Genomic DNA, 18,415 nt, shown 5'->3' with positions numbered 1-18,415 from the left:
GACAGATCTGGTGTTTGAACTCAGGTCCAGCCGACTCCAAGGACTGGGCTTCCCACCCAGGTACTTTTGCTCTCAGGCTGCCATTTAAAAACAGAGCATTAGGATCTCAGAGGCTTGTGATTTCCCCCACATTTGTCTATGTCACAGTAATAAGATGACAGAAGTACACGAAGAACTAGAGTATGGTGTCACTGCTGTGACTCATGTTGTAGAGTGTTTTTACTCTGAGATCTTGTAATTTGGCATTATTTCCTTTAAACTGTGCTGTCTTGCCTGGCTATTGCTTTATTATTGAATAAATACTCTGAGCAAGGTCCCCAAACAGCTGTCAGAAATGTGGAAGTTACACGTGTTTCCTGGGGAAGGAGGTGGGTTGAAGGATGTGAGGCAAGGAGAAGATGACCAGATTGGTCAGGACCGTCAGGGTGAACCTGCTCCCTGTTCTTAGTAGCATTTGTCTCACTAACACAAACTACATTCTAATGATGAAAACTGTAGAAGGCTGCAGCAATTTACTCAGTACCGGCCTGTTTCCATATGAAAACTCCTTTCTTGGACTGTGGGGAATTAGAGAATGAGGTATGGAAGTCCTTGAAGGATAATTTTGGTGACTAGTGGTGTTCTTTTTTTTTTTTTTTTTTTTTTTTTTCTCGTGACCGGCACTCAGCCAGTGAGTGCACCGGTCAGTCCTATATAGGATCCGAACCCGCGGCGGGAGCGTCACCGCGCTCCCAGCGCAGCACTCTACCAAGTGCGCCACGGGCTCGGCCCAGTGGTGTTCTTTTTTAATAATAGCTAGAATTTATTGACGGCTTAGTAGGAATAGTCCCTGTGTTAAGAACTGTGTAAACTTTTAAAATTCTCATAATGACTCTATGTATTATTATCCCCATTTTAAAGCAGAGGACGGGGACATAGAGAAATGAAGGAACGTGTCTGAGGTCATCCAATGAATAAGTGAAAGAGCTTGGATTTAACCCAGGCCTTAACCTCCACACTATGTGGCTTCTACTTCCTTCTCACTGATGAAAATGAAAATACTTCTCTTAAGTACTTGTTTTGGGAATGAAAGTCAGGTGTGTAAATAACCTTGACTATGGGTAATTGGTTTCAGGCTCATCTCATCCCACTCTTGGCCCTCTCCCCATATTTACTCTGTATTTCGGTGTGTCTTCCTATGCATCCTTATGCTTCCTCCTCCTTGCCTTGGAGCTTCTTCTCTTCTGTAAGTGCCCTGTGACCCCTGCCCCACTCTTGCCCTCTGTTGCTTAGACCTGACTCTAGCTTCGTTTGCATTTATTTCTTTGGCTCTCTCTCTCATTCCCTCCTTCACTTCCCTTCCCAGTGCAATCATCCCTACTTAGCACTAGTATCAAAGTATGACGATGCAAGAAAGCCATGCAAGATGACCTTGACAAGTCCAGATAATAATGTTTCCATACTATCTAGCCGGTGGTCTCAGAGGCAGCTTCGATCTGACAACCCTCCCTGAAACAGACGGAAACTGTTCTGTGACTGAGAGAACAAGGTGGAGGGTCTGGCTCAGAGTCAGTGTCAAGGTTGACTTAGCCTTCATTCCCTGAAGGACCCAGTACATTAGATTTTGTTTTGTTTTGTTTTGTCGTGGTAATTTTATTTCTTGGCCTGGAGGTTACACATCGTGGTAGAGATGACTTCATACCTAGAAAATTTTTTATTAAACATTTTACCAATTCTAGAGTATTTTACCATCTCTGGGATTTTAATATGATTTAATACATTTAGCTAAAATCTCCGCACTCATTAAAAATCTGTGGTTTGAGCATAACTACTGCCTAAACACTCTTGCTCTACACTACGTGCCTGAAGGTCTCCGAGGGTGGCTGGAAGTTTTGCACGATTTCCTTATACTCTCAGCCAAGGCATCTGTCTGATATCTTCTACCAGTGTTATGAAGTGTGATTCTCGTTGGCTGGGAAATCAACGTGTACAGCAGATCCCATTGTGCTCCATTCCTACCCTCTCTTTCTATTCTTCAGCTACACAGTTCTTCAAGTCTCTTTAAAATTCGTGTTTGGCTCTCTGCCACCTCAGGAACTTTGCCTCCGCTGTCGCCCCAGAGTCTTCCCCCTGCTGACTCCTCCTAACCCTTATGATCCCAGCTTTAGCTTTATTTCCTCTGGGAAGCTCTCCCTGAAGCCTTGGCCAGGTTAGCTCCCTCTGAAGTTAAATGCTTCCGTGGGGCTCAACTTCCCTATTCTGACAGTCATCACATAAATAATTAGTTTTTGTAAATATAAATAAAGAGTACTCAATAAATATCAGTTTAATTAGTGAATTAATTCTCCCCAGGAGTCTGTTTTCTTAGAAGGAAAACCTTAGAAGCTGCATCAGTAGGTTGCACACGTTGCCATCTGAGCATGTCTTCCTTCCTCTATGGGCCACTGCAGTGGGTTGGAAAAGGCTCATGCCCTGTGGTTCTAACATATTTCCAAGGGTGCCTGAGGTGGACAACACAGATCTAGTTGTCCCCTCGGCTGTCTGGTTTGGACTCCTGCCCCTGGCCACCTACTCCCTGTGCTTACAAGATTTACACCTCCCCTTGAGACAGAAGTTTTGCTCTGTAACCCACCAAAGATGACTGTAAGAGGAGGTCATGTCCTGGCTTTTCTCCTTCCTGAGTTTAGATTATGTCACAATCTTAATCTTTCCATTTGGTTTCTGAAATTGCTTTTTTAGTCTTCACATTCAAGAATCATCTCTTGGAGTTAATACTTTTTTAAAAATTTATTTTATTTATTTATTTATTTATTTTCTGTAATGGTTTATCATTAAAAAATTAAACAATAATAATTACAATAAATGTATAATTTACAAAAGCCCTATATTTGTCCATAGGGTTTATACATATAAGCATTACAGTACATTCATTTGAAAAACTAAAATTAGGTATAAGAACATGAATTGATATGAAAGGATATTTATAGCCTGGATATACATGAAAAAGAAGTAACTATATAAATGAAGAGTCATAAGTTTATATAAATATAAGAAACATTAAATTCAAAATATTTTCTCTATGGTATTCATGAATTTTTCACTAATTAAAAACTCTGTAATAAAATATCTTAGGGTCCATATAACAAGTATTAAGAGATTAAAGATTCCGTTGCATTCTAAAATGTAGTCTTTGCTGGATTCAAAATGCTGCGTAATCATCTGTAGAAGTAGTGTGGGTAAACAGCAGGAGGCTTTAGCAGGAGTAAATCCTGACTGTGGGAGAATCCAACCTCTGTGTTCCTGACACACTGCCGTCCATCTGCATCTTCTTTGGCTGCGTGGAGGGTGAAGACATAGAAGAAGTAATTTGCAAGTTTGCAGAGAGAGTCCCTGCTGATGCAGCAGCTAAGCCATGAGTGTTCTTTGGTCTAAATTTTTTTCTCCATGAAGGTCCTCTCCTAAATGCTTTTATCATCGTCTTCATCAAACCTTCTGTCAGTCCCCATGACCAAAAGGTTGTTAAATTCTCTTTCTAAGACAGCACGAGCCTGTGTATTCCGCGTTGGGATCCGTAACAATAGCGCCAGTGCGTTGAAGTCAAAGGTTTCATCTAAGGCCAGAAGGGCACCGTGAACGCCACTCCCTAAAAGATTGTTTGCATATTCTTTAAGGCCAATTGACAGGATCCAGCGAATCACTCGATCATTGCTCCAAACAAGCACATCTTTTACTTCATTCTGACTTTCTTCTCTTTTTCTTTCCAGTTCTTTTCGGTCATAGTTTAATCTTCTCAGGCACATCATTCCACACTGGAAACTGTTTCTGTGGAAACCGTCGACCATTTTCAGCTGCCCGCGGAGGTCCTTCTTGGTCAGGTGGTCCAGCATCCTGGCGTCCACCAGGCACTGCATGAAGTAGCTGCAGTACTGAGGGAGGCCCAGGCTGGGCAGCCACTCGTTCCCAATCCACTCGTGGTTCATGTCCCCATATGCGAGTGTCGTTCGTGACGTGGGAGGGGCGGACGGGCTGGTAAGAGACATGATCTCTTGGATGGCCAGCCTCAGCTTCAGCCTATGCAGGGGGTTGCTGATGCCGATCTCACGCTTCATCTCGGTGTCCGACAGGGTTGACATGATGGCCCCGCTCTTCACGTTGGCTCGGCAGGCAGCCACATACCAGGCGGGCATCCCCACCCAGAGCTCCAACCACACAACTACGGTCTGCCCATCCCACTGGGCAAAAGGCAAACCTTGTCTTCGGGCTTCATCGAGCAATTCATGCTTTTTTGGAAGTTTACGACTTTTTTCAGCCTGTCCTCCCAATTTGCTCAGTGACAAGGCATCTTGAGATGCATTATCTGTCTCTGAAATACCAGGGTGTCCTAATGATTCTTTGCCAGCTTGACCAGGTCGGCCCTTTTCTTTCTTGCCAAACAAGCGGCTGATAGAGGACTTGATGCCCTTCTTCTTTGGGGCTTTGTGGCGCGAGTCCTGGCTGCTGTTACTACTGCTGGGATTGCTCACGGGACCGTCCTGGGAGCCTGTCGAGTTTCTCACGTTCATGGCGTCCTCATCTTCACCATCAGACACATCGACATCGCTCTGAAAAGCTTGTGCTGCATTTGCTAAGACACTAGCCTGTTGGGCACGTTCCCAATCCTCTTCATTAAGAGTTTGTACCTTGGAAGGCTCATCCCGTAGAGCAGCTAGGCGGCCTTTCTGGGGGCGCCGCAACACTGCACTGGTGCTGTAGGAATCTGTGTGACTGTCTGCCACAGGGCACCTGAAATCTGGGACACTGCCCAAGTGGGGTCGGCCATGATGAAGTGAAGCACCTCTTAGTCTCATTTGGTCTAGTTCAGCCCTCAATGCTTCAATGATTAAGACGAGCTGATCCTTATCATGTTGTGTATCTTCCAATTGCTTTTTTGCATTTTCAACTTCTCCTAACAGAGAATTCCTTTCTTCTAGAGCAGCCATTCTCTCTTTCAGATGAAGCTGGAGCCTCTCATTAGATTCTGAAAGAAGCTTGTCAACAGTGTCTGATAAACGTCTATTATTCTCTTCATTCATTTTTTCTCTCTGCCTTGCCCGCTGCAGTTCTTGGTTCTTTTCCTCCAGCTGCGCCTCCATCTGTCTTAACCTCTCTTCAGTGTTGCCCTGTCTCTCTTCAGCCTTCGAGAGCGCTGCCACCCTCTGGGCCAGCTCCGCCTCCACCTCTGGGAGTGTCTCGGCTTTCCTCATGGTCTGCTGCAGCTTTTGCTCCACTAATTCCAGCCGTTCCTGTAACTGGAGGTTTTTATCCTCAGTCTGTCGATGCATAGAATCTTTGTTTGCAATTTCATTTTCAAGTTTATCATTGAGGTCATGCACAGACATGGCTTCACGCTGTGCAGCGAGGGAGCATTTTTCAAGAGTAGTGATTCTCTCTTCCATGTTTTCCTTTTGGACCATGGCTTCTCGAATGTCCCGTTGCAATTTCGTGTTCATCTCCTCAGATTTGATCAAGTCTTCCCTGGCTGTGAAGAGATCTTCCTCCAGCTCTGCCAGGTGACTGATTCTCTCTTCCATGTCTTCCATTAGGGCCATGGCTTCACGCATGTCCCATTGTAATTTCGTGTTCATCTCCTCAGATTTGATCAAGTCTTCCCTGGCTGTGAAGAGATCTTCCTCCAGCTCTGCCACGTGACTGATTCTCTCTTCCTTGTCTTCGTTTTGGGCCATGGCTTCACGAATGTCCCTTTGCAATTTCAAGTTCATCTCCTCAGATTTGATCAAGTCTTCCCTGGCCGTGTAGAGATCTTCCTCCAGCTCTGCCTTGTGACTGGAGAGGGCGGCCAGTTGCTCTTCCATTTGGCTCTGCTCCCTCAATTGCTTGTTTATGACTTCCTGGAGCTCTATTACTTTAGCAAGGTCCTCCTCGTGGCTTAACGAACCATCAGAAGATCTCTTTCCATTCGTGCTCGGGGTATTTTCTTGTTCATGGTTCATGTCAAGTGCTCCATCTGTTAGTGTTTTTTTCTGCTTATTCTGTTCTTTAAGAATCTTTAGCTCTTCGTGTGTGGCACCTAATTCTTCTTCTAACAAACCACACCTTTCAAGTGCTACTCGTAATCTCTCTCTCAGCTTTTCATCCAGAGTTTTGTGGTGCTCAAACAACGACTTCAGTGCTTTGAGCACTTCAACTTCGCTGGACACACCTGCTGGGGACTGTGCCTGTCTCTTCACCACGGTCATCCTGAGAGACCTCTCGTGCCTAGAGACAAGGCATTCCAAATGTTCTAAAAGCAGCCTGGTGTTGTTCCTTTCTGCCTTCAGTTCAGCAATTTCTTCTTCCCTTTCAAGGAGCTCCTCCCTGTACACATTCCGTTCCTTCATAAGTGCAGCAAACTCCTGTGGAAGTGCAGTTTTGAGCTGTCTCTGCAAGGAATCTCTTTCATGACCAACTTCGTGTAATTTCCCCTGGGTTAATGCCAGCATTTCTTGAGTCTCTCTAAGAGTGTCAAGAAGTTGGTCCCTTTCTTCTAGCATGGAGACGATCAACTGTTCTATATGTGAATCTGCGTCTGCCTGTGAAGGCGAGCTGGATGCATGGCTCCCACTTCCTCCTGGGGAGCCTTCTGCTTCACTGATGGTTGGCATCACCTCACGCATCATCTGCAAATGAAAGACCCAGACTAGAATCATTAAGAGCAGAATACAGGTACCCATAAATCTGCAATTTCATAAGTATCTGCAGCTAATACATGAAAGGTTCACAGCCTCTCTATTCTCAGATCTGTTACTCTTTGTATGCAGATAAGTTGGGGAAGCATCCACCGGCAAATACTAAGTGCAGGAACACACACCATGAAGATACTCACAGGGACAATAACCCTGTGAAGGGGTCAAGGCCAGAGGACTGCCCCTCACATAAAGAGCAAACCCAGCAGTATTTTGTTCGCAAAGCTGTACTTTTTAGTTGTTGAGAACAAGTGTGCTTCAGGTACCTATTTTTCCAACTTCCCGGTGGGGGGAGAGCAAGTCAAACACACACGCCACCCAGTCACTTTTCAGGAAAAGCATAGAAGGAGCACAGAGCCAGCAGCACTGACAGGTACAGAACCCATCAGGCATCTTATAGGAATGTGTGCAGTCAGCTCCTGGGAAGGACTGACAGCTCCCTGAAATCTTGGGCTGGATTTGGTGAGCACGAAAGGAACGGGACTCGTGAAGGGTTGGGAGAGGTTTCTCCAGTGGTTGGTCAGTCAACCTAACTTACCTCAGTTTCCAGCCCAAAGTCAAATTCCACGATGGAAATAGAGCCAGCAGGTCCGGACAGCCGGGGACGGCTAGGAGGGAAGGAAAAGTGATAGGTGAGTCGATGAGAGGTGATGAAGTGTCGCCAACACACAGACGGGGCGAGGGCAAGGGGGCCGCTCCCGAGGGTCCAGGCCACAGTCCGGGCACGGCGGACCCCCGGCGCCCCTCACGGTGAGGCTGACTCCCGGCCCAGCCGCGTCCCGCTCTCTGTGCCCGAATCAGGTGCTGCAGAAGCCGCGGCCACCACGGCACTGACGAGGCACTGACAAATGTTTCCAAGGAGCCTGCTCCAGCTGGGGTTCTAGAACCCACGGTGGGTCCCGGCTCGTGAGGTCGGGGGAAGGGCGGCGCATGGCCCCGAGAGCACGTCCCTTCGGCCCCAGTCACTAAGGCTGGCCCGCGGCCGGACACTGGAAGAGCCTCTTGGAGTTAATAGTATAATTTGATGTCTTTGCATTGATCTGTCCCAGGGAGGATGCCTCAGCATGTGTGTGCATATGTGCCCACATGTGTGCATGATCTGTGCATGCATATGCATGTGTGTGCCCATACGTGTGCATATGTGCGTGCGTGGGTGCCATACATGTGCCCTCAGCATTTGTTCACGGCGATTATCATCTTCCAGCGGGCCTGGTGCCGTATGCGTTGCAGCACACTTTGTATTCTATGTCATTTTTCCTATGATAGGTAGCAAATTCTTTGAGTTGATTTCCATGAGTGCTGATTGATTTTCACCAAACCACTTTACCTCTTTCAGTCTCTTCCTTTTGTGACTTTTGGCAGGTAGTTGCAGACTTAACTATTGTCTGTCTCTCCAGGTGCCTCAAAATGTCCTTATTTTCATTGTGTCATTTGAAATCACAGCTAATCAGTCAGGTGGATGAAGGCAGGTATTTTTATGTCTCTTCTCCAGATAGGGGTCAGTGGCGTTAGCGGACCTTTCCCGGTTCCCGCAGTTCACAGGTGGCACAGCTAGGATGAGAAGTCAGGTTTTCCTCCTGCAAGCCTCCTTTCCTGTTTGGTGCACAGAGAGGTGTCTGTAACACACCGTTCAGTGACAAACCCATGCTGACTCGTATGTACATGGCAGGTGTGTTTAAATATGTACACACATCCACAGAAAGGTCTAGAAGAACATACTCCAATCTGTTGAAAAAAGGTCACGGGACGGGATTAGAATGAAGGAGGAGTAGATATTTTGCTTTTTTGGTTTATGTTCATTTGTAAGGTTTACTTTTTTTGCAATAAATAATGAGTTTTATCATTTTAAAATGAATAATTATAAGCAGTGAAGGAGTAAATGGTGTATTAGTGTCATTGGTTTCTGTCTATAATTTTGTGTTTCTCTCTGGGTGTTCTTTTAAGTTAGGAAACGCTGAGGGGTCATTAGGTTGTTTGTCTCATTGTTAGGCTGACGTTCTTATTGACTGTCACTGTGTCATGTGAATGATCATTTCTCCATGTCTGTTTTTCCATCAGTGTCATCGGGAGAGTATCTTCTCACTGAAATATTAAGAAATGTTAAGTGAACAGGGATATTAATTAGATTAATTCATTCCTATTTGAGAAGTGCAAAACTTCTTCCAGAAGTCCTGGAAGAGTCAAGCTGGTAGGGGCTGGCTGGGTAGCTCAGTTGTTAGAGCACAGTAGTATAACACCAAAGTCAAGGGTTCCGATCCCGTACTGATCAGCTGCTTAAATAAAGGAGTCAGAGAGTCAACCTGCCGTATGCAAATGTCAGGCTTTCTTGTGTTCTAGGCTGTCACTCCACCTGTGTGCACCACTAATCTGGGCTCAACGTTTGTCAGGAAGGACGGGAACGTAGTCACAGAAAAAAAAAATATTTTTTATAAAAATGAAACATGTAAATACCACTTCATCATTTTCTTAATTCATGATATTTGGTTTTGTAAAAGAAAGAAGAAACGATGATTGCTTATGTGTGGGCCCTCAAAAAATAAATGTCCATTGATTTCATTTTTACTTACGTTTTCAATTAATCCCAGAATCCAGATTAATTTCTTCTAGCTTTCTGGAAGGGAATGAAATTTTTGTTTATAATTTTATGTAATCTGGACTAAAGATATGGAGAGTATTGAGTTATTTCTATGATTTTAATGGTTTTGTGTCATCTACTCTATTTTTATTTATTTATTTATTTATTTTAAAGGTGACCGGTAAGGGGATCTTAACCCTTGACTTGGTCTTGTCAGCACCACACTCTCCCAAGTGAGCCACGGGCCGGCCTTGTGTCATCTACTTTAGGTGTAGATAATTGAATATTATAGTTCCAAATGCCTTAATGTCTGCATTAGTGAAACAGTGATGTACACAGTAGTGAAAACAGTTATTAACACATTTATTTTCCTTCTATTTGTACTTCAGTTCCAAAAGTTCAGCATTTAATTGGCTTTAGTTGTATTTATGCCTCGATCACAGTTCTGCTCCTTGGTATGAGACCGAGACGGGAAAGTGAGACACAGCTGTGAAAGCCCAGCCTAAGTCTCACATAGAGGGATAAGAACTTTTAGTTTAGTTATAGTTTTTAAATTAAATAAACAATTTGTTTGAAGTATAACTTGATAATGATAATTTTAAAATTTGCTAAAAGATTTTTCTAGCTGAAAGATTTTTGGTCAGTTAGGTCTTTAGCTACGACGAGGTGTTGTGTTTCTGTCCATAGAACATGCGTGGGTTAACACGTGGTCCCTGTCATCTTTTCCAGCCATCCTCAGCGAATGTGCCTGGGCTGTGGGGTGGGTGGCTGCTGATGAGGCCGCTATTCTTCTGCACAGGATACAGCCCAGCATGTGCCCGGTTCAGGAGTGTCCGTAGAGTCTTCTTTGAATATAAAGCATAGAATAATAATCGCACTCCAAATATGTTATTCTCTTTACCTTTCAGCTGGTTGTCTCTTCCCTTGAGTGAGGCGCTGCCCCTAACCTAAGACAACACACTTGTGTTATCAGTAACGTGTCTAGAGGGAGCTGTACACACACAAGGACTCTGTCTCTTTCACCCTGGGACCCGGGCCCTTGTTTCACCCAAAGTGAACTCTGCAGGTGACCTGTAGAGACATCGGAGGAAATCACCTTCACAGTGGTTTTCCTTATCAAGATTTTTCCTTTATTTTTTAGAGATGTAACTTTTCTACCCTACTGTTTCTCTCTCTTCAAACACTCTCCTCATTGTAATTTGAGAAACAAAAGGATTTTGTTTATATTCAATGTTCTTTTCTCTTTATTTTTTATTTGCTTTATTGAAAGTTAATTGATTATATATACATATTTGTGGGGGACAGAGTTGACTATCAATATTTGTGTATAATATGTGATGGCCAAATCAGGATAATTAGCTTATTCATCATTACAATACATAAACAAAAGGATAATTTTAAGGGGACATTTTGGTACCCGTTCGTCCTCGAGATACCAACACAAATGTCACCTCCCCAGCAAACCTGGCCCAATGGTCTTTCTCAGCAGAATCAGGTTCTCTGGGGTCCTACAGGTCATATTGTTCCAGTCTCTGAAAGAAAGCCACCCTGTTTGGCAGCTACCTGCCTACATGGCTCTTTCACCAGACCATGGATCCCACAGCAGTGGGGACCTTACCTAGTCCTCTGAGTGTCTCAGTGCCCAGCACAAGGCCTGAAACAAGACAGTGCTCACAACATGGTTTTTTGAGATTTGGGAGAAGCTTGATCCAAAATTCAAGAGGTCACTGAGGCCAACATGACTTCTCTTTTTTTGTTGCGTTTCCCAGGAAAAGGATCTTTGGCCTTGGACCATCATCTCAGTATCTTTTGATGAATGGATAGTCGGACCTATAGCACAAAATGTAAGATGAACAACTCCCTCAACATCTTCCCCCTGGGGACAACTCTGTCGTTCTGTACCCTAGAATCCTTTTCAACTTACCCACCAGTACCCATCACTCTAAAATAATCCTTACTGCACAGGAAGGGCAGTAACCACCCTCCCTCACTTGCCAGGAGGATCACATAGCAGTGACGGTCATCTTTGGCCTTTGACATCCTTGGTCCAGTGCAGACCTGGAAATCCTAGCAGTGCAGGGCATTGATCGGTGTTTGAGGAACCAATGAACAATCACAGCTTTGAGCTAAGTATTTTTTTAAAAATTTTTTATTTTTCACAAAGAGCTTCAGAATGTAAGCAACTAATCACTTCCCCACCCCAAAACAGCACAGCAAGACAGACAATGCAGGGTATTAGGACAGCAGCTCTTTCTTGTTTTCTAGAGTTCCTACAGCAGGCCTGAGTGAACCCAAAGCAAGGCCCGTGTGGTGTGTCTTCTGCAAACTGCAGGTGCTCAGTCCACACAGCAGCACCAGCACTGCTAAAGTTTGGGGCATCTGTCCAGAATATCCCACCTTGGATCTCAAGAGGAATCCAGACGGGGTTTATTCTCCAGAGGCGGAGAGCAGGCACCAGGGCCAGAGGTGAAGGCCTCTGTACTGAAGGCCTCATGTGACACCACAAAGGTTAAATGTCTTGGCATAAGACTAGAAAGGAAGCAGGATGAATGATGAGGTTAAGGAACCTCTGGATTGCTGAAGAGATGGCTTTTTGAAAGAAGTGCTAGATCTGCAGCTCACAATGTTCACAAGAAAAGAACGTTGCTTGGGATTCCAGACCTGAGCAGGGAGAAGCAAAAGCTGGGCTAACAGAGTCAGAACATCATTCACAGTAGAACAATCCTGATCGAAAATTCTAGTATTTAAGTCCAATGTCTTTTAAGAGTGTGAATTCTTAAACCCATCAGACCAGCACCCACAGACACCTCCCACCCCATTAAAAAATTTACAGACATGCACACTTGCACACACTCAAATATGAAAACAAAATACAAAAACCCAAGGAAATCTTAAGAATGACCATTTTTCACCAGCTTCCCAGATGCCCTTTCTTTTTTTCTAGAAGGCAAGAGTCAAGCTCGGACAGCTATGTCTAAGCAGTAAAAATCGGAGTCGGACGAAACCCCTTTCCTCAGCCTGCTGGCTTATTAGTCAGTGTAGAAGACTTTCAGCAACGTCAGGGAGGGAGGCCGAGGCTGGTGTCCTGCGGAAGGCAAGCTGCAGTGTCGTCCTGAGACCAGGCGGCCTTCCCCCGGGCAGCACTAAGCCTGTACACACAGTAGCCCCACCCACATTTTATTCTTTAAAAATATTCTGTTATTCATACATATGATATTAAAAATTGAATTCCCCTATTCGTCCCTTTATATTAGAATTTTTCAGATGAACCTAAAAATTTAAATGTAAAATATGAAACTGTAAAAGTACTGTAAAAACTACGGGTAAGTGTGTTTATAATCTTAGATTGCAAAATGTCTTCCTCATAATGCTGCAAAATCCATTGACATAAAAAAATGAATGAGTAAATTTGACTACATAAAAATCTAAAATCTCTGCATGGAAAAAAACAGACCACCATAAATTAAAAGACAAATATCAAATTGACGATAATATTTGCAACACAAATAAAGTTAATATAACTAATATAAAAAGATCCTTCATAACATGTAAGGAAAGAACTAACTTTTCAATTGAAAAATGGACCAAGTTTGTGACAGAAAAGAAAAAATACAAAAGGCCAGTCAACATACAAAAAGATATTCTACTTCTGAGTAATGAAATAAACCACACCAAGAAAAGAAAAAAAAAAAAAACCCACTACAAAAGAAGCCAAACAAAACATTTTTTGCCTCTCAAATTGGGCAGGAACAGGCATCTGTCTCATGTTATAATGAGAAATGTCAAACTGAAACAATTTTTCTCTACGGGTATATCAAAAACTTAAATGAGCATGCCCTTTGCCCTTGCAGTCCCACTTCTGGGAATTTGCCATAAGGAGATAATTGGACAAGTGTGCAGTTTTCAAGGGTCTTTGTAACTCATGACACACACATGGAGTAGAGCCATTAAAGATTAAGTTTCTCTATCTATAAGGAAAGAGGTCTGCTACATATTATTAAGTAAAAAGAGTAAAGGAATTTTACACAGCATATCTTGTTTGTAAATTTTATTTGTGTAAAACTCTGTGCAAGTGCATAAAAGAATGTTTGGAAGGCTGTTTAACAACACATTAAAAATGGCAATCTCAAGGACATTGTTGGAGGAGGGGGGAGGGAGAAGGGAGGGAGGTATTGGTGATGGGGAGCAATAATCAGCCACAATGTATATTGACAAAATAAAATTTTAAAAAAAAAATGGCAATCTCTGTACTGTAGAGTTTCAGGTGGTCCTTAATTTCTTCTCTGCACTTTTCTGTATGACTTGAATCTTTTACTGTTAGTGTTTCTCATTCAATACAACTATTTATTTTGATAAATATAATTTCAGTGTTGCCTTCATTATGAAGGCCTTCAGCAGTGTTTTCAGGGCAATGTGAAATCTATCCCAGAGGAGAAAGCTCTGTCTGTTACTGGAAATAGCCCCAGGGCAACAAGGATCTGACTGACAGACATGTTTGCCCAGGTAAACAGATGGAGTCTGATCACTGGAGCTTGTTGGTTTCATTTGAAATCTAGCATTTTGTTTCAGTCTGTGACACGCTCACTGACTACCTGACGTGACTTAGGCACTGTGCCAGGTACTGAGGCTGTAAAGATCGGTTAAACCTGGTCCTTGCCTTTAGGAGCCTGATAAAGATGAACAGATGGGCATCTCAGCAGAAAATGTCAGTGTCATATAATGATAATGTAGAAGGGTCTCTTAGTCCAGGAGTAGAATACTGGTAAAGAGGATGATTAAGGTCTCAGCTGAGTCTTAAAACATGAATAACAGACAAAGGCACTCAGCTGGGGCAAGAGTTTTAGGTTTAGACACAGTGAGAACAAAGGCTCAGAGGAGCAGTGTGTTTGAGCTGTGTTGAGGGGAGATGGGGAAGCTTTACCAGACCAGGGGGAAATAACTTTGGGAAATCTCACATTAGGTCAGTCTTAAATATTTGGAAACTTTGCACTGTAATTTTTTCAAAACACCCAAGAGCTCACACAGACGGTCAAGAATAATATTAAGAATCTGGAAGATGGCTAAACATTTAGAAAATCCTGGACAGATAGTCTAGAAGATTTGAAGCTAATTCTTTAAGCCATCCAAAGGGTCATCCTCACCAAGGGTACATTATTATGGTCACTGAAGTAATAATACCAGAACACGCCTTGCATATGTGTTGAGACTGTATTATCATTAAAGCATGCTAGAGCCAGTTGAGACAGGGTATGATGGTGTGGGGTTTGTCACATATGGGATTAGAATGTGACTGTTGTTTATTATTATTGCACATTGATGGTGTCTCCAACGTAGATTCCGTATGCAGCCTATGCATCATATGTCACACGTAGATATTGTTCATGTGTGGTAAGATGAGAAATACAAAACCATGGCTATAGTTTCTGCTGCGAGGGGCAAGGAGGCTCTTATTGCTGCAGGTTAGCCTTGAGTCTTTGGTCCAGTGTTTAGAGGGAAGGATTGGGACACAGTGGGGGTTAACAGTGGCACGTCCATCCCCATGGGACAGAGCAGAAGCAGTTTCTACCGTTCACTCATTCATCCTTCCCTGAGCACTTTTCAGCTGTGAAATATTTCCAGTTGAGTAGCTCTTGATCATTAGTTGGTGTATCACAGTTTGTGTTTCTGATAACAACATTCTTAACAGGGAGGAAAATTGCTCCATTCAATTAGGTACTCTTAGGGTAATAATCCTCAGTCAGGGGTTGTTGATTGGCCAGCTACAAGGTTAGAATGGTTCCAGTGGAATGAGTGTTTATAAACAGGCACTGTGTGCTTATGGATGGTGGATACAAAAGAAAGAGAATCAGGTGTCCTGCCTTCAAAGAGTTTACACTGATTTAGACAACAGTTATGCACAGGAAATCATTCAGCAAGAAATTGGGACCTGAGAAGATGTAGCAAAGTGCTGCATCATGCACAAAATGTCCACGAGTGTCATGGTGCTATGTTCTGAATGTTTGTGTCGCCCCAAAATGGATATGTTGAAACCTAATACCAATCATGGCATTAGGAGGTGATGCCTTTTGGGAGGTGTTTAGATGCCCTTATAAAAGAGGCCCCAGAGATCTGCCTTGCCCCTTCTACCAAGTGAGGACACAGACAGAAGGCCCCGTCTGTGAGAAAGCAGAACCTCACCAGATGCTGAACCTACCAGCACACTGATCTTGGACTTCAAGCCTCCAGAACTGTGAAAAATAAATTTCTGTTGTTTAAAGCTGGTTCTGTACACGAGTGATTATGTACCTTTGTGTATCAGATAATTAATCCTAAACTCCCTAGATTTGGGGGATAAGAAGACAGCAAGCGGTGTACTAGAGTTCGTTTACCTTTTGAGAATATTTCTATTTCTTAGCTTCATCGCATTAAAACACTCTGATGTTAAGTGGAAAAAAACTAGTTTATGGTATTTTGTTATAACAGCCAAATTGTCTAAGACACGTAGGCAATGGAGAAAAATGTAGGCCTACTTTAGAGGTAGGGGGAAGAGTAAAATGAGATGAGAAAAAAGACATTTCCTGCTTAAAGAAAATCTAGGCACAATTCAGTGAATCATCATTATTTTATGATCACTGACTGCAGATTCCTTGAAGATAATGTGTATAATTTAATGACACATCACCAGTGCCTAACATAGTACCAGCATATAAGTTGTTCGATAATTAATGAACTGATATTAATAATGCCGATAGCTGTTATTTACCAGCTATTTGCTATTGTGCCCATTTATAGGGGGAGGGAGTGGAGGCTGTGAGAAGTCAAGTAACCCGCCTCAGTAATACGTTTACACAGGTGATACGTTTACACAGGTAATACGTTTACACAGGTAATACGTTACAGAGTCGGGCTGGGAACTCAGCTGTGTCTGATTTCAAAACATTGGTGAATTAGTGTGCTTTTGAAAGAGGAGGCAAAGAAGGCACTCTTAGGCATAGTAAGGAATAAGAGATTTTTAAAATATGTACAAGATACAGTCCTCCTTTCCAGGAACTTTGAGTCTAATGGAAGAACAAAGCCTCAGATCACCTACCTTTTCCTTTCTCAGCCAGATTGCCAATGCTGATTTATTGAGCCCTGCTGTCTGCAAGACCTTTGGCCCTAGCCAGCACTGTGTGCACTGCAGCAAAGTTCCCCCGGCCCACACCCGTTAGTGCCAACCTCACCACCATGAATCATCCCATGACAGTGAAATTCTGAAGAAAGAGCACAGAGATGTTGTAGTCCATGTTTTACATCAAATTTCTTTTGCTTTTGAAATTGGCAAACAGTCACTGAGTTCTGGAAAGAAAACGCACTCTCATATGGCACCCTGCCTTCTGAGCCAGCTCTTGTTGCTAGGGTCTAGGGCCAAAGGAAGACCAAGGGCACCTCTGTTTTAAAGGCTTTCATTGGGGACTCATTTGCATGTGGCTCTGTCTGGTTCTGGATACAAGTGATTAGGTACCTGTTTGTATCAGATAATTGATCCTAAACTCCCTAGACTTTTGGGATAAGAAGACAACGGTGTACTAGAGTTCATTTACCTTTTGAGGATATTTCTATTGCTTAGCTTCATCTCATTAAAACACTCTGATGTTAAATGGAACAAAACTGTTAGGAAATTCATACATATAGAATGATTCCAGCTATCAAATGGATAATGTATATTCAGTGTACAGGTGCATGGACTGTAGGTGTTTACCAGGAAAAGTTAGTAATGATTATCTCTGGATGGTGCTGATTACCAGTGAGTCTTTGGCTTCTTTTATACTTTCCAAATATTTTACATCTCTTTTTCTAAAGCAAACTTTTAAAAAAAATTTCTTTCTAAAAGACCACTATGAGGAATATATACTGTTTACCAGAGAATAATCTAGAGAACTTTCTAAAAGAAGTTTACTAATTATTTCTATAGCACTTTTTATGTGCCAGGAGCTATTTTAAGTGTTTCATTATTTATTAATTCATTTAATCCTCATAACACCTTATGAGGTAGGCTCCAATTTTACAAATGAGGAACCTGTCAGTTTGGTCCCCAAATCTATACTTTTAACCACTGTGCCCCACTACCTTATCTGCAAGTCCTTTCTTAATATCACTGCCCACATAGTTATAAAATATGAAAAGCAGCATGGTCGGAGTAACTGTGCTACAGGGTGTCCTCTGTGAGTTTTGGTTTCTGCATCTTGGGAATGTGCGGTTGAACGCGGTGATTGCTATGGGAGTGTTGAGCGCTAATGTTCAAAGGTTCTCCTTTGCCTGCTTGCCAGACTGTTCACTCACCAGTGTGGTCTCAGTTTCTCTCCAGCCATGGGACCATTGAAAAGATACTATTCTGATGATCGTTTTCAGAAAAATGATGGTGATGGTAGTAGCATTCAACTATTAACAGCTTTATGGTACAAATTTGACTAAGGTGTTGATTGCTTTGTGATATAATTTTTTTCATCTAAAAAAATGAGAAGTATCACCAATATCTTCTGTAGCTTCAAAACATTACCATGGGCTAGAAGGTTAGTGGAGTCCTCTCCCTGCATCCAGCTTGGCTGGCTGTTTTTTTATTTATCTTTCATCCAGGGATGGTTGAATTGGTGTTGTGCAGCTAGCTAGTCAGCAAAAGATTCAAGTTGTTGACTTTATGTTTTAAAGTTTGTGTTAGAAGTAGTGGTAGGGTAGTTTGGTTCTGTTATTTGAAAGGGATAATGAAATGTACAGTAGAAGACAGTTTTAAACAAAATCTAGACAAAAAGAGAATATTTAATTTCCGAGATTGCTGATTTTCTCAGGAATGACTGTGTTATAATCTGGTCACTCTCAGAGTGTGATTTTGTTTATTAACTTATTTAGCTATAAAAAAGTTGGTCCAGCCTGACTGAAAGGACAAGGGAAAGTCAAGACTTACAGAAAGTCAAATTCTAAAGAATAACAAAGAGATAATAGTTCCATAGCTGTAATATTAAATATGTATAATATTCTAACATAACTAAAAATACATGCTTAAACTATGAATGAAAATCATCTTTGACAGTTTTTAAAAGGTTGCATAACTAAAGTTTCTTAGCTAGAAGGGCCACAGCTGGGCAAGGGGCCTGGTGGAGAGGGGCTAAGGCTGTGAGGAACA

At 42.6% G+C, this 18,415-nt stretch overlaps 2 protein-coding genes across 6 annotated transcripts in view; one reads left to right on the top strand and one right to left on the bottom strand.

Annotated features, from left to right (window-relative positions):
- LOC134383687 (uncharacterized protein C1orf21 homolog) overlaps positions 1–18,415 on the top strand; it is a 170,569-nt gene that overhangs the window by 87,418 nt on the left and 64,736 nt on the right. The window lies entirely within an intron of this gene.
- Positions 3,233–6,635, bottom strand: LOC134384660 (liprin-alpha-1-like). Its single transcript, XM_063106336.1, is given in 3 exon segments — positions 3,233–3,442; positions 3,444–5,542; positions 5,804–6,635. Coding segments are annotated over 3 exon segments (3,141 nt in total).

The sequence above is a fragment of the Cynocephalus volans genome, chromosome 8 (assembly GCF_027409185.1).
Source record: "Cynocephalus volans isolate mCynVol1 chromosome 8, mCynVol1.pri, whole genome shotgun sequence".
Classification (NCBI taxonomy): domain Eukaryota; kingdom Metazoa; phylum Chordata; class Mammalia; order Dermoptera; family Cynocephalidae; genus Cynocephalus; species Cynocephalus volans.
This window is presented reverse-complemented; position numbering and strand designations above follow the sequence as displayed.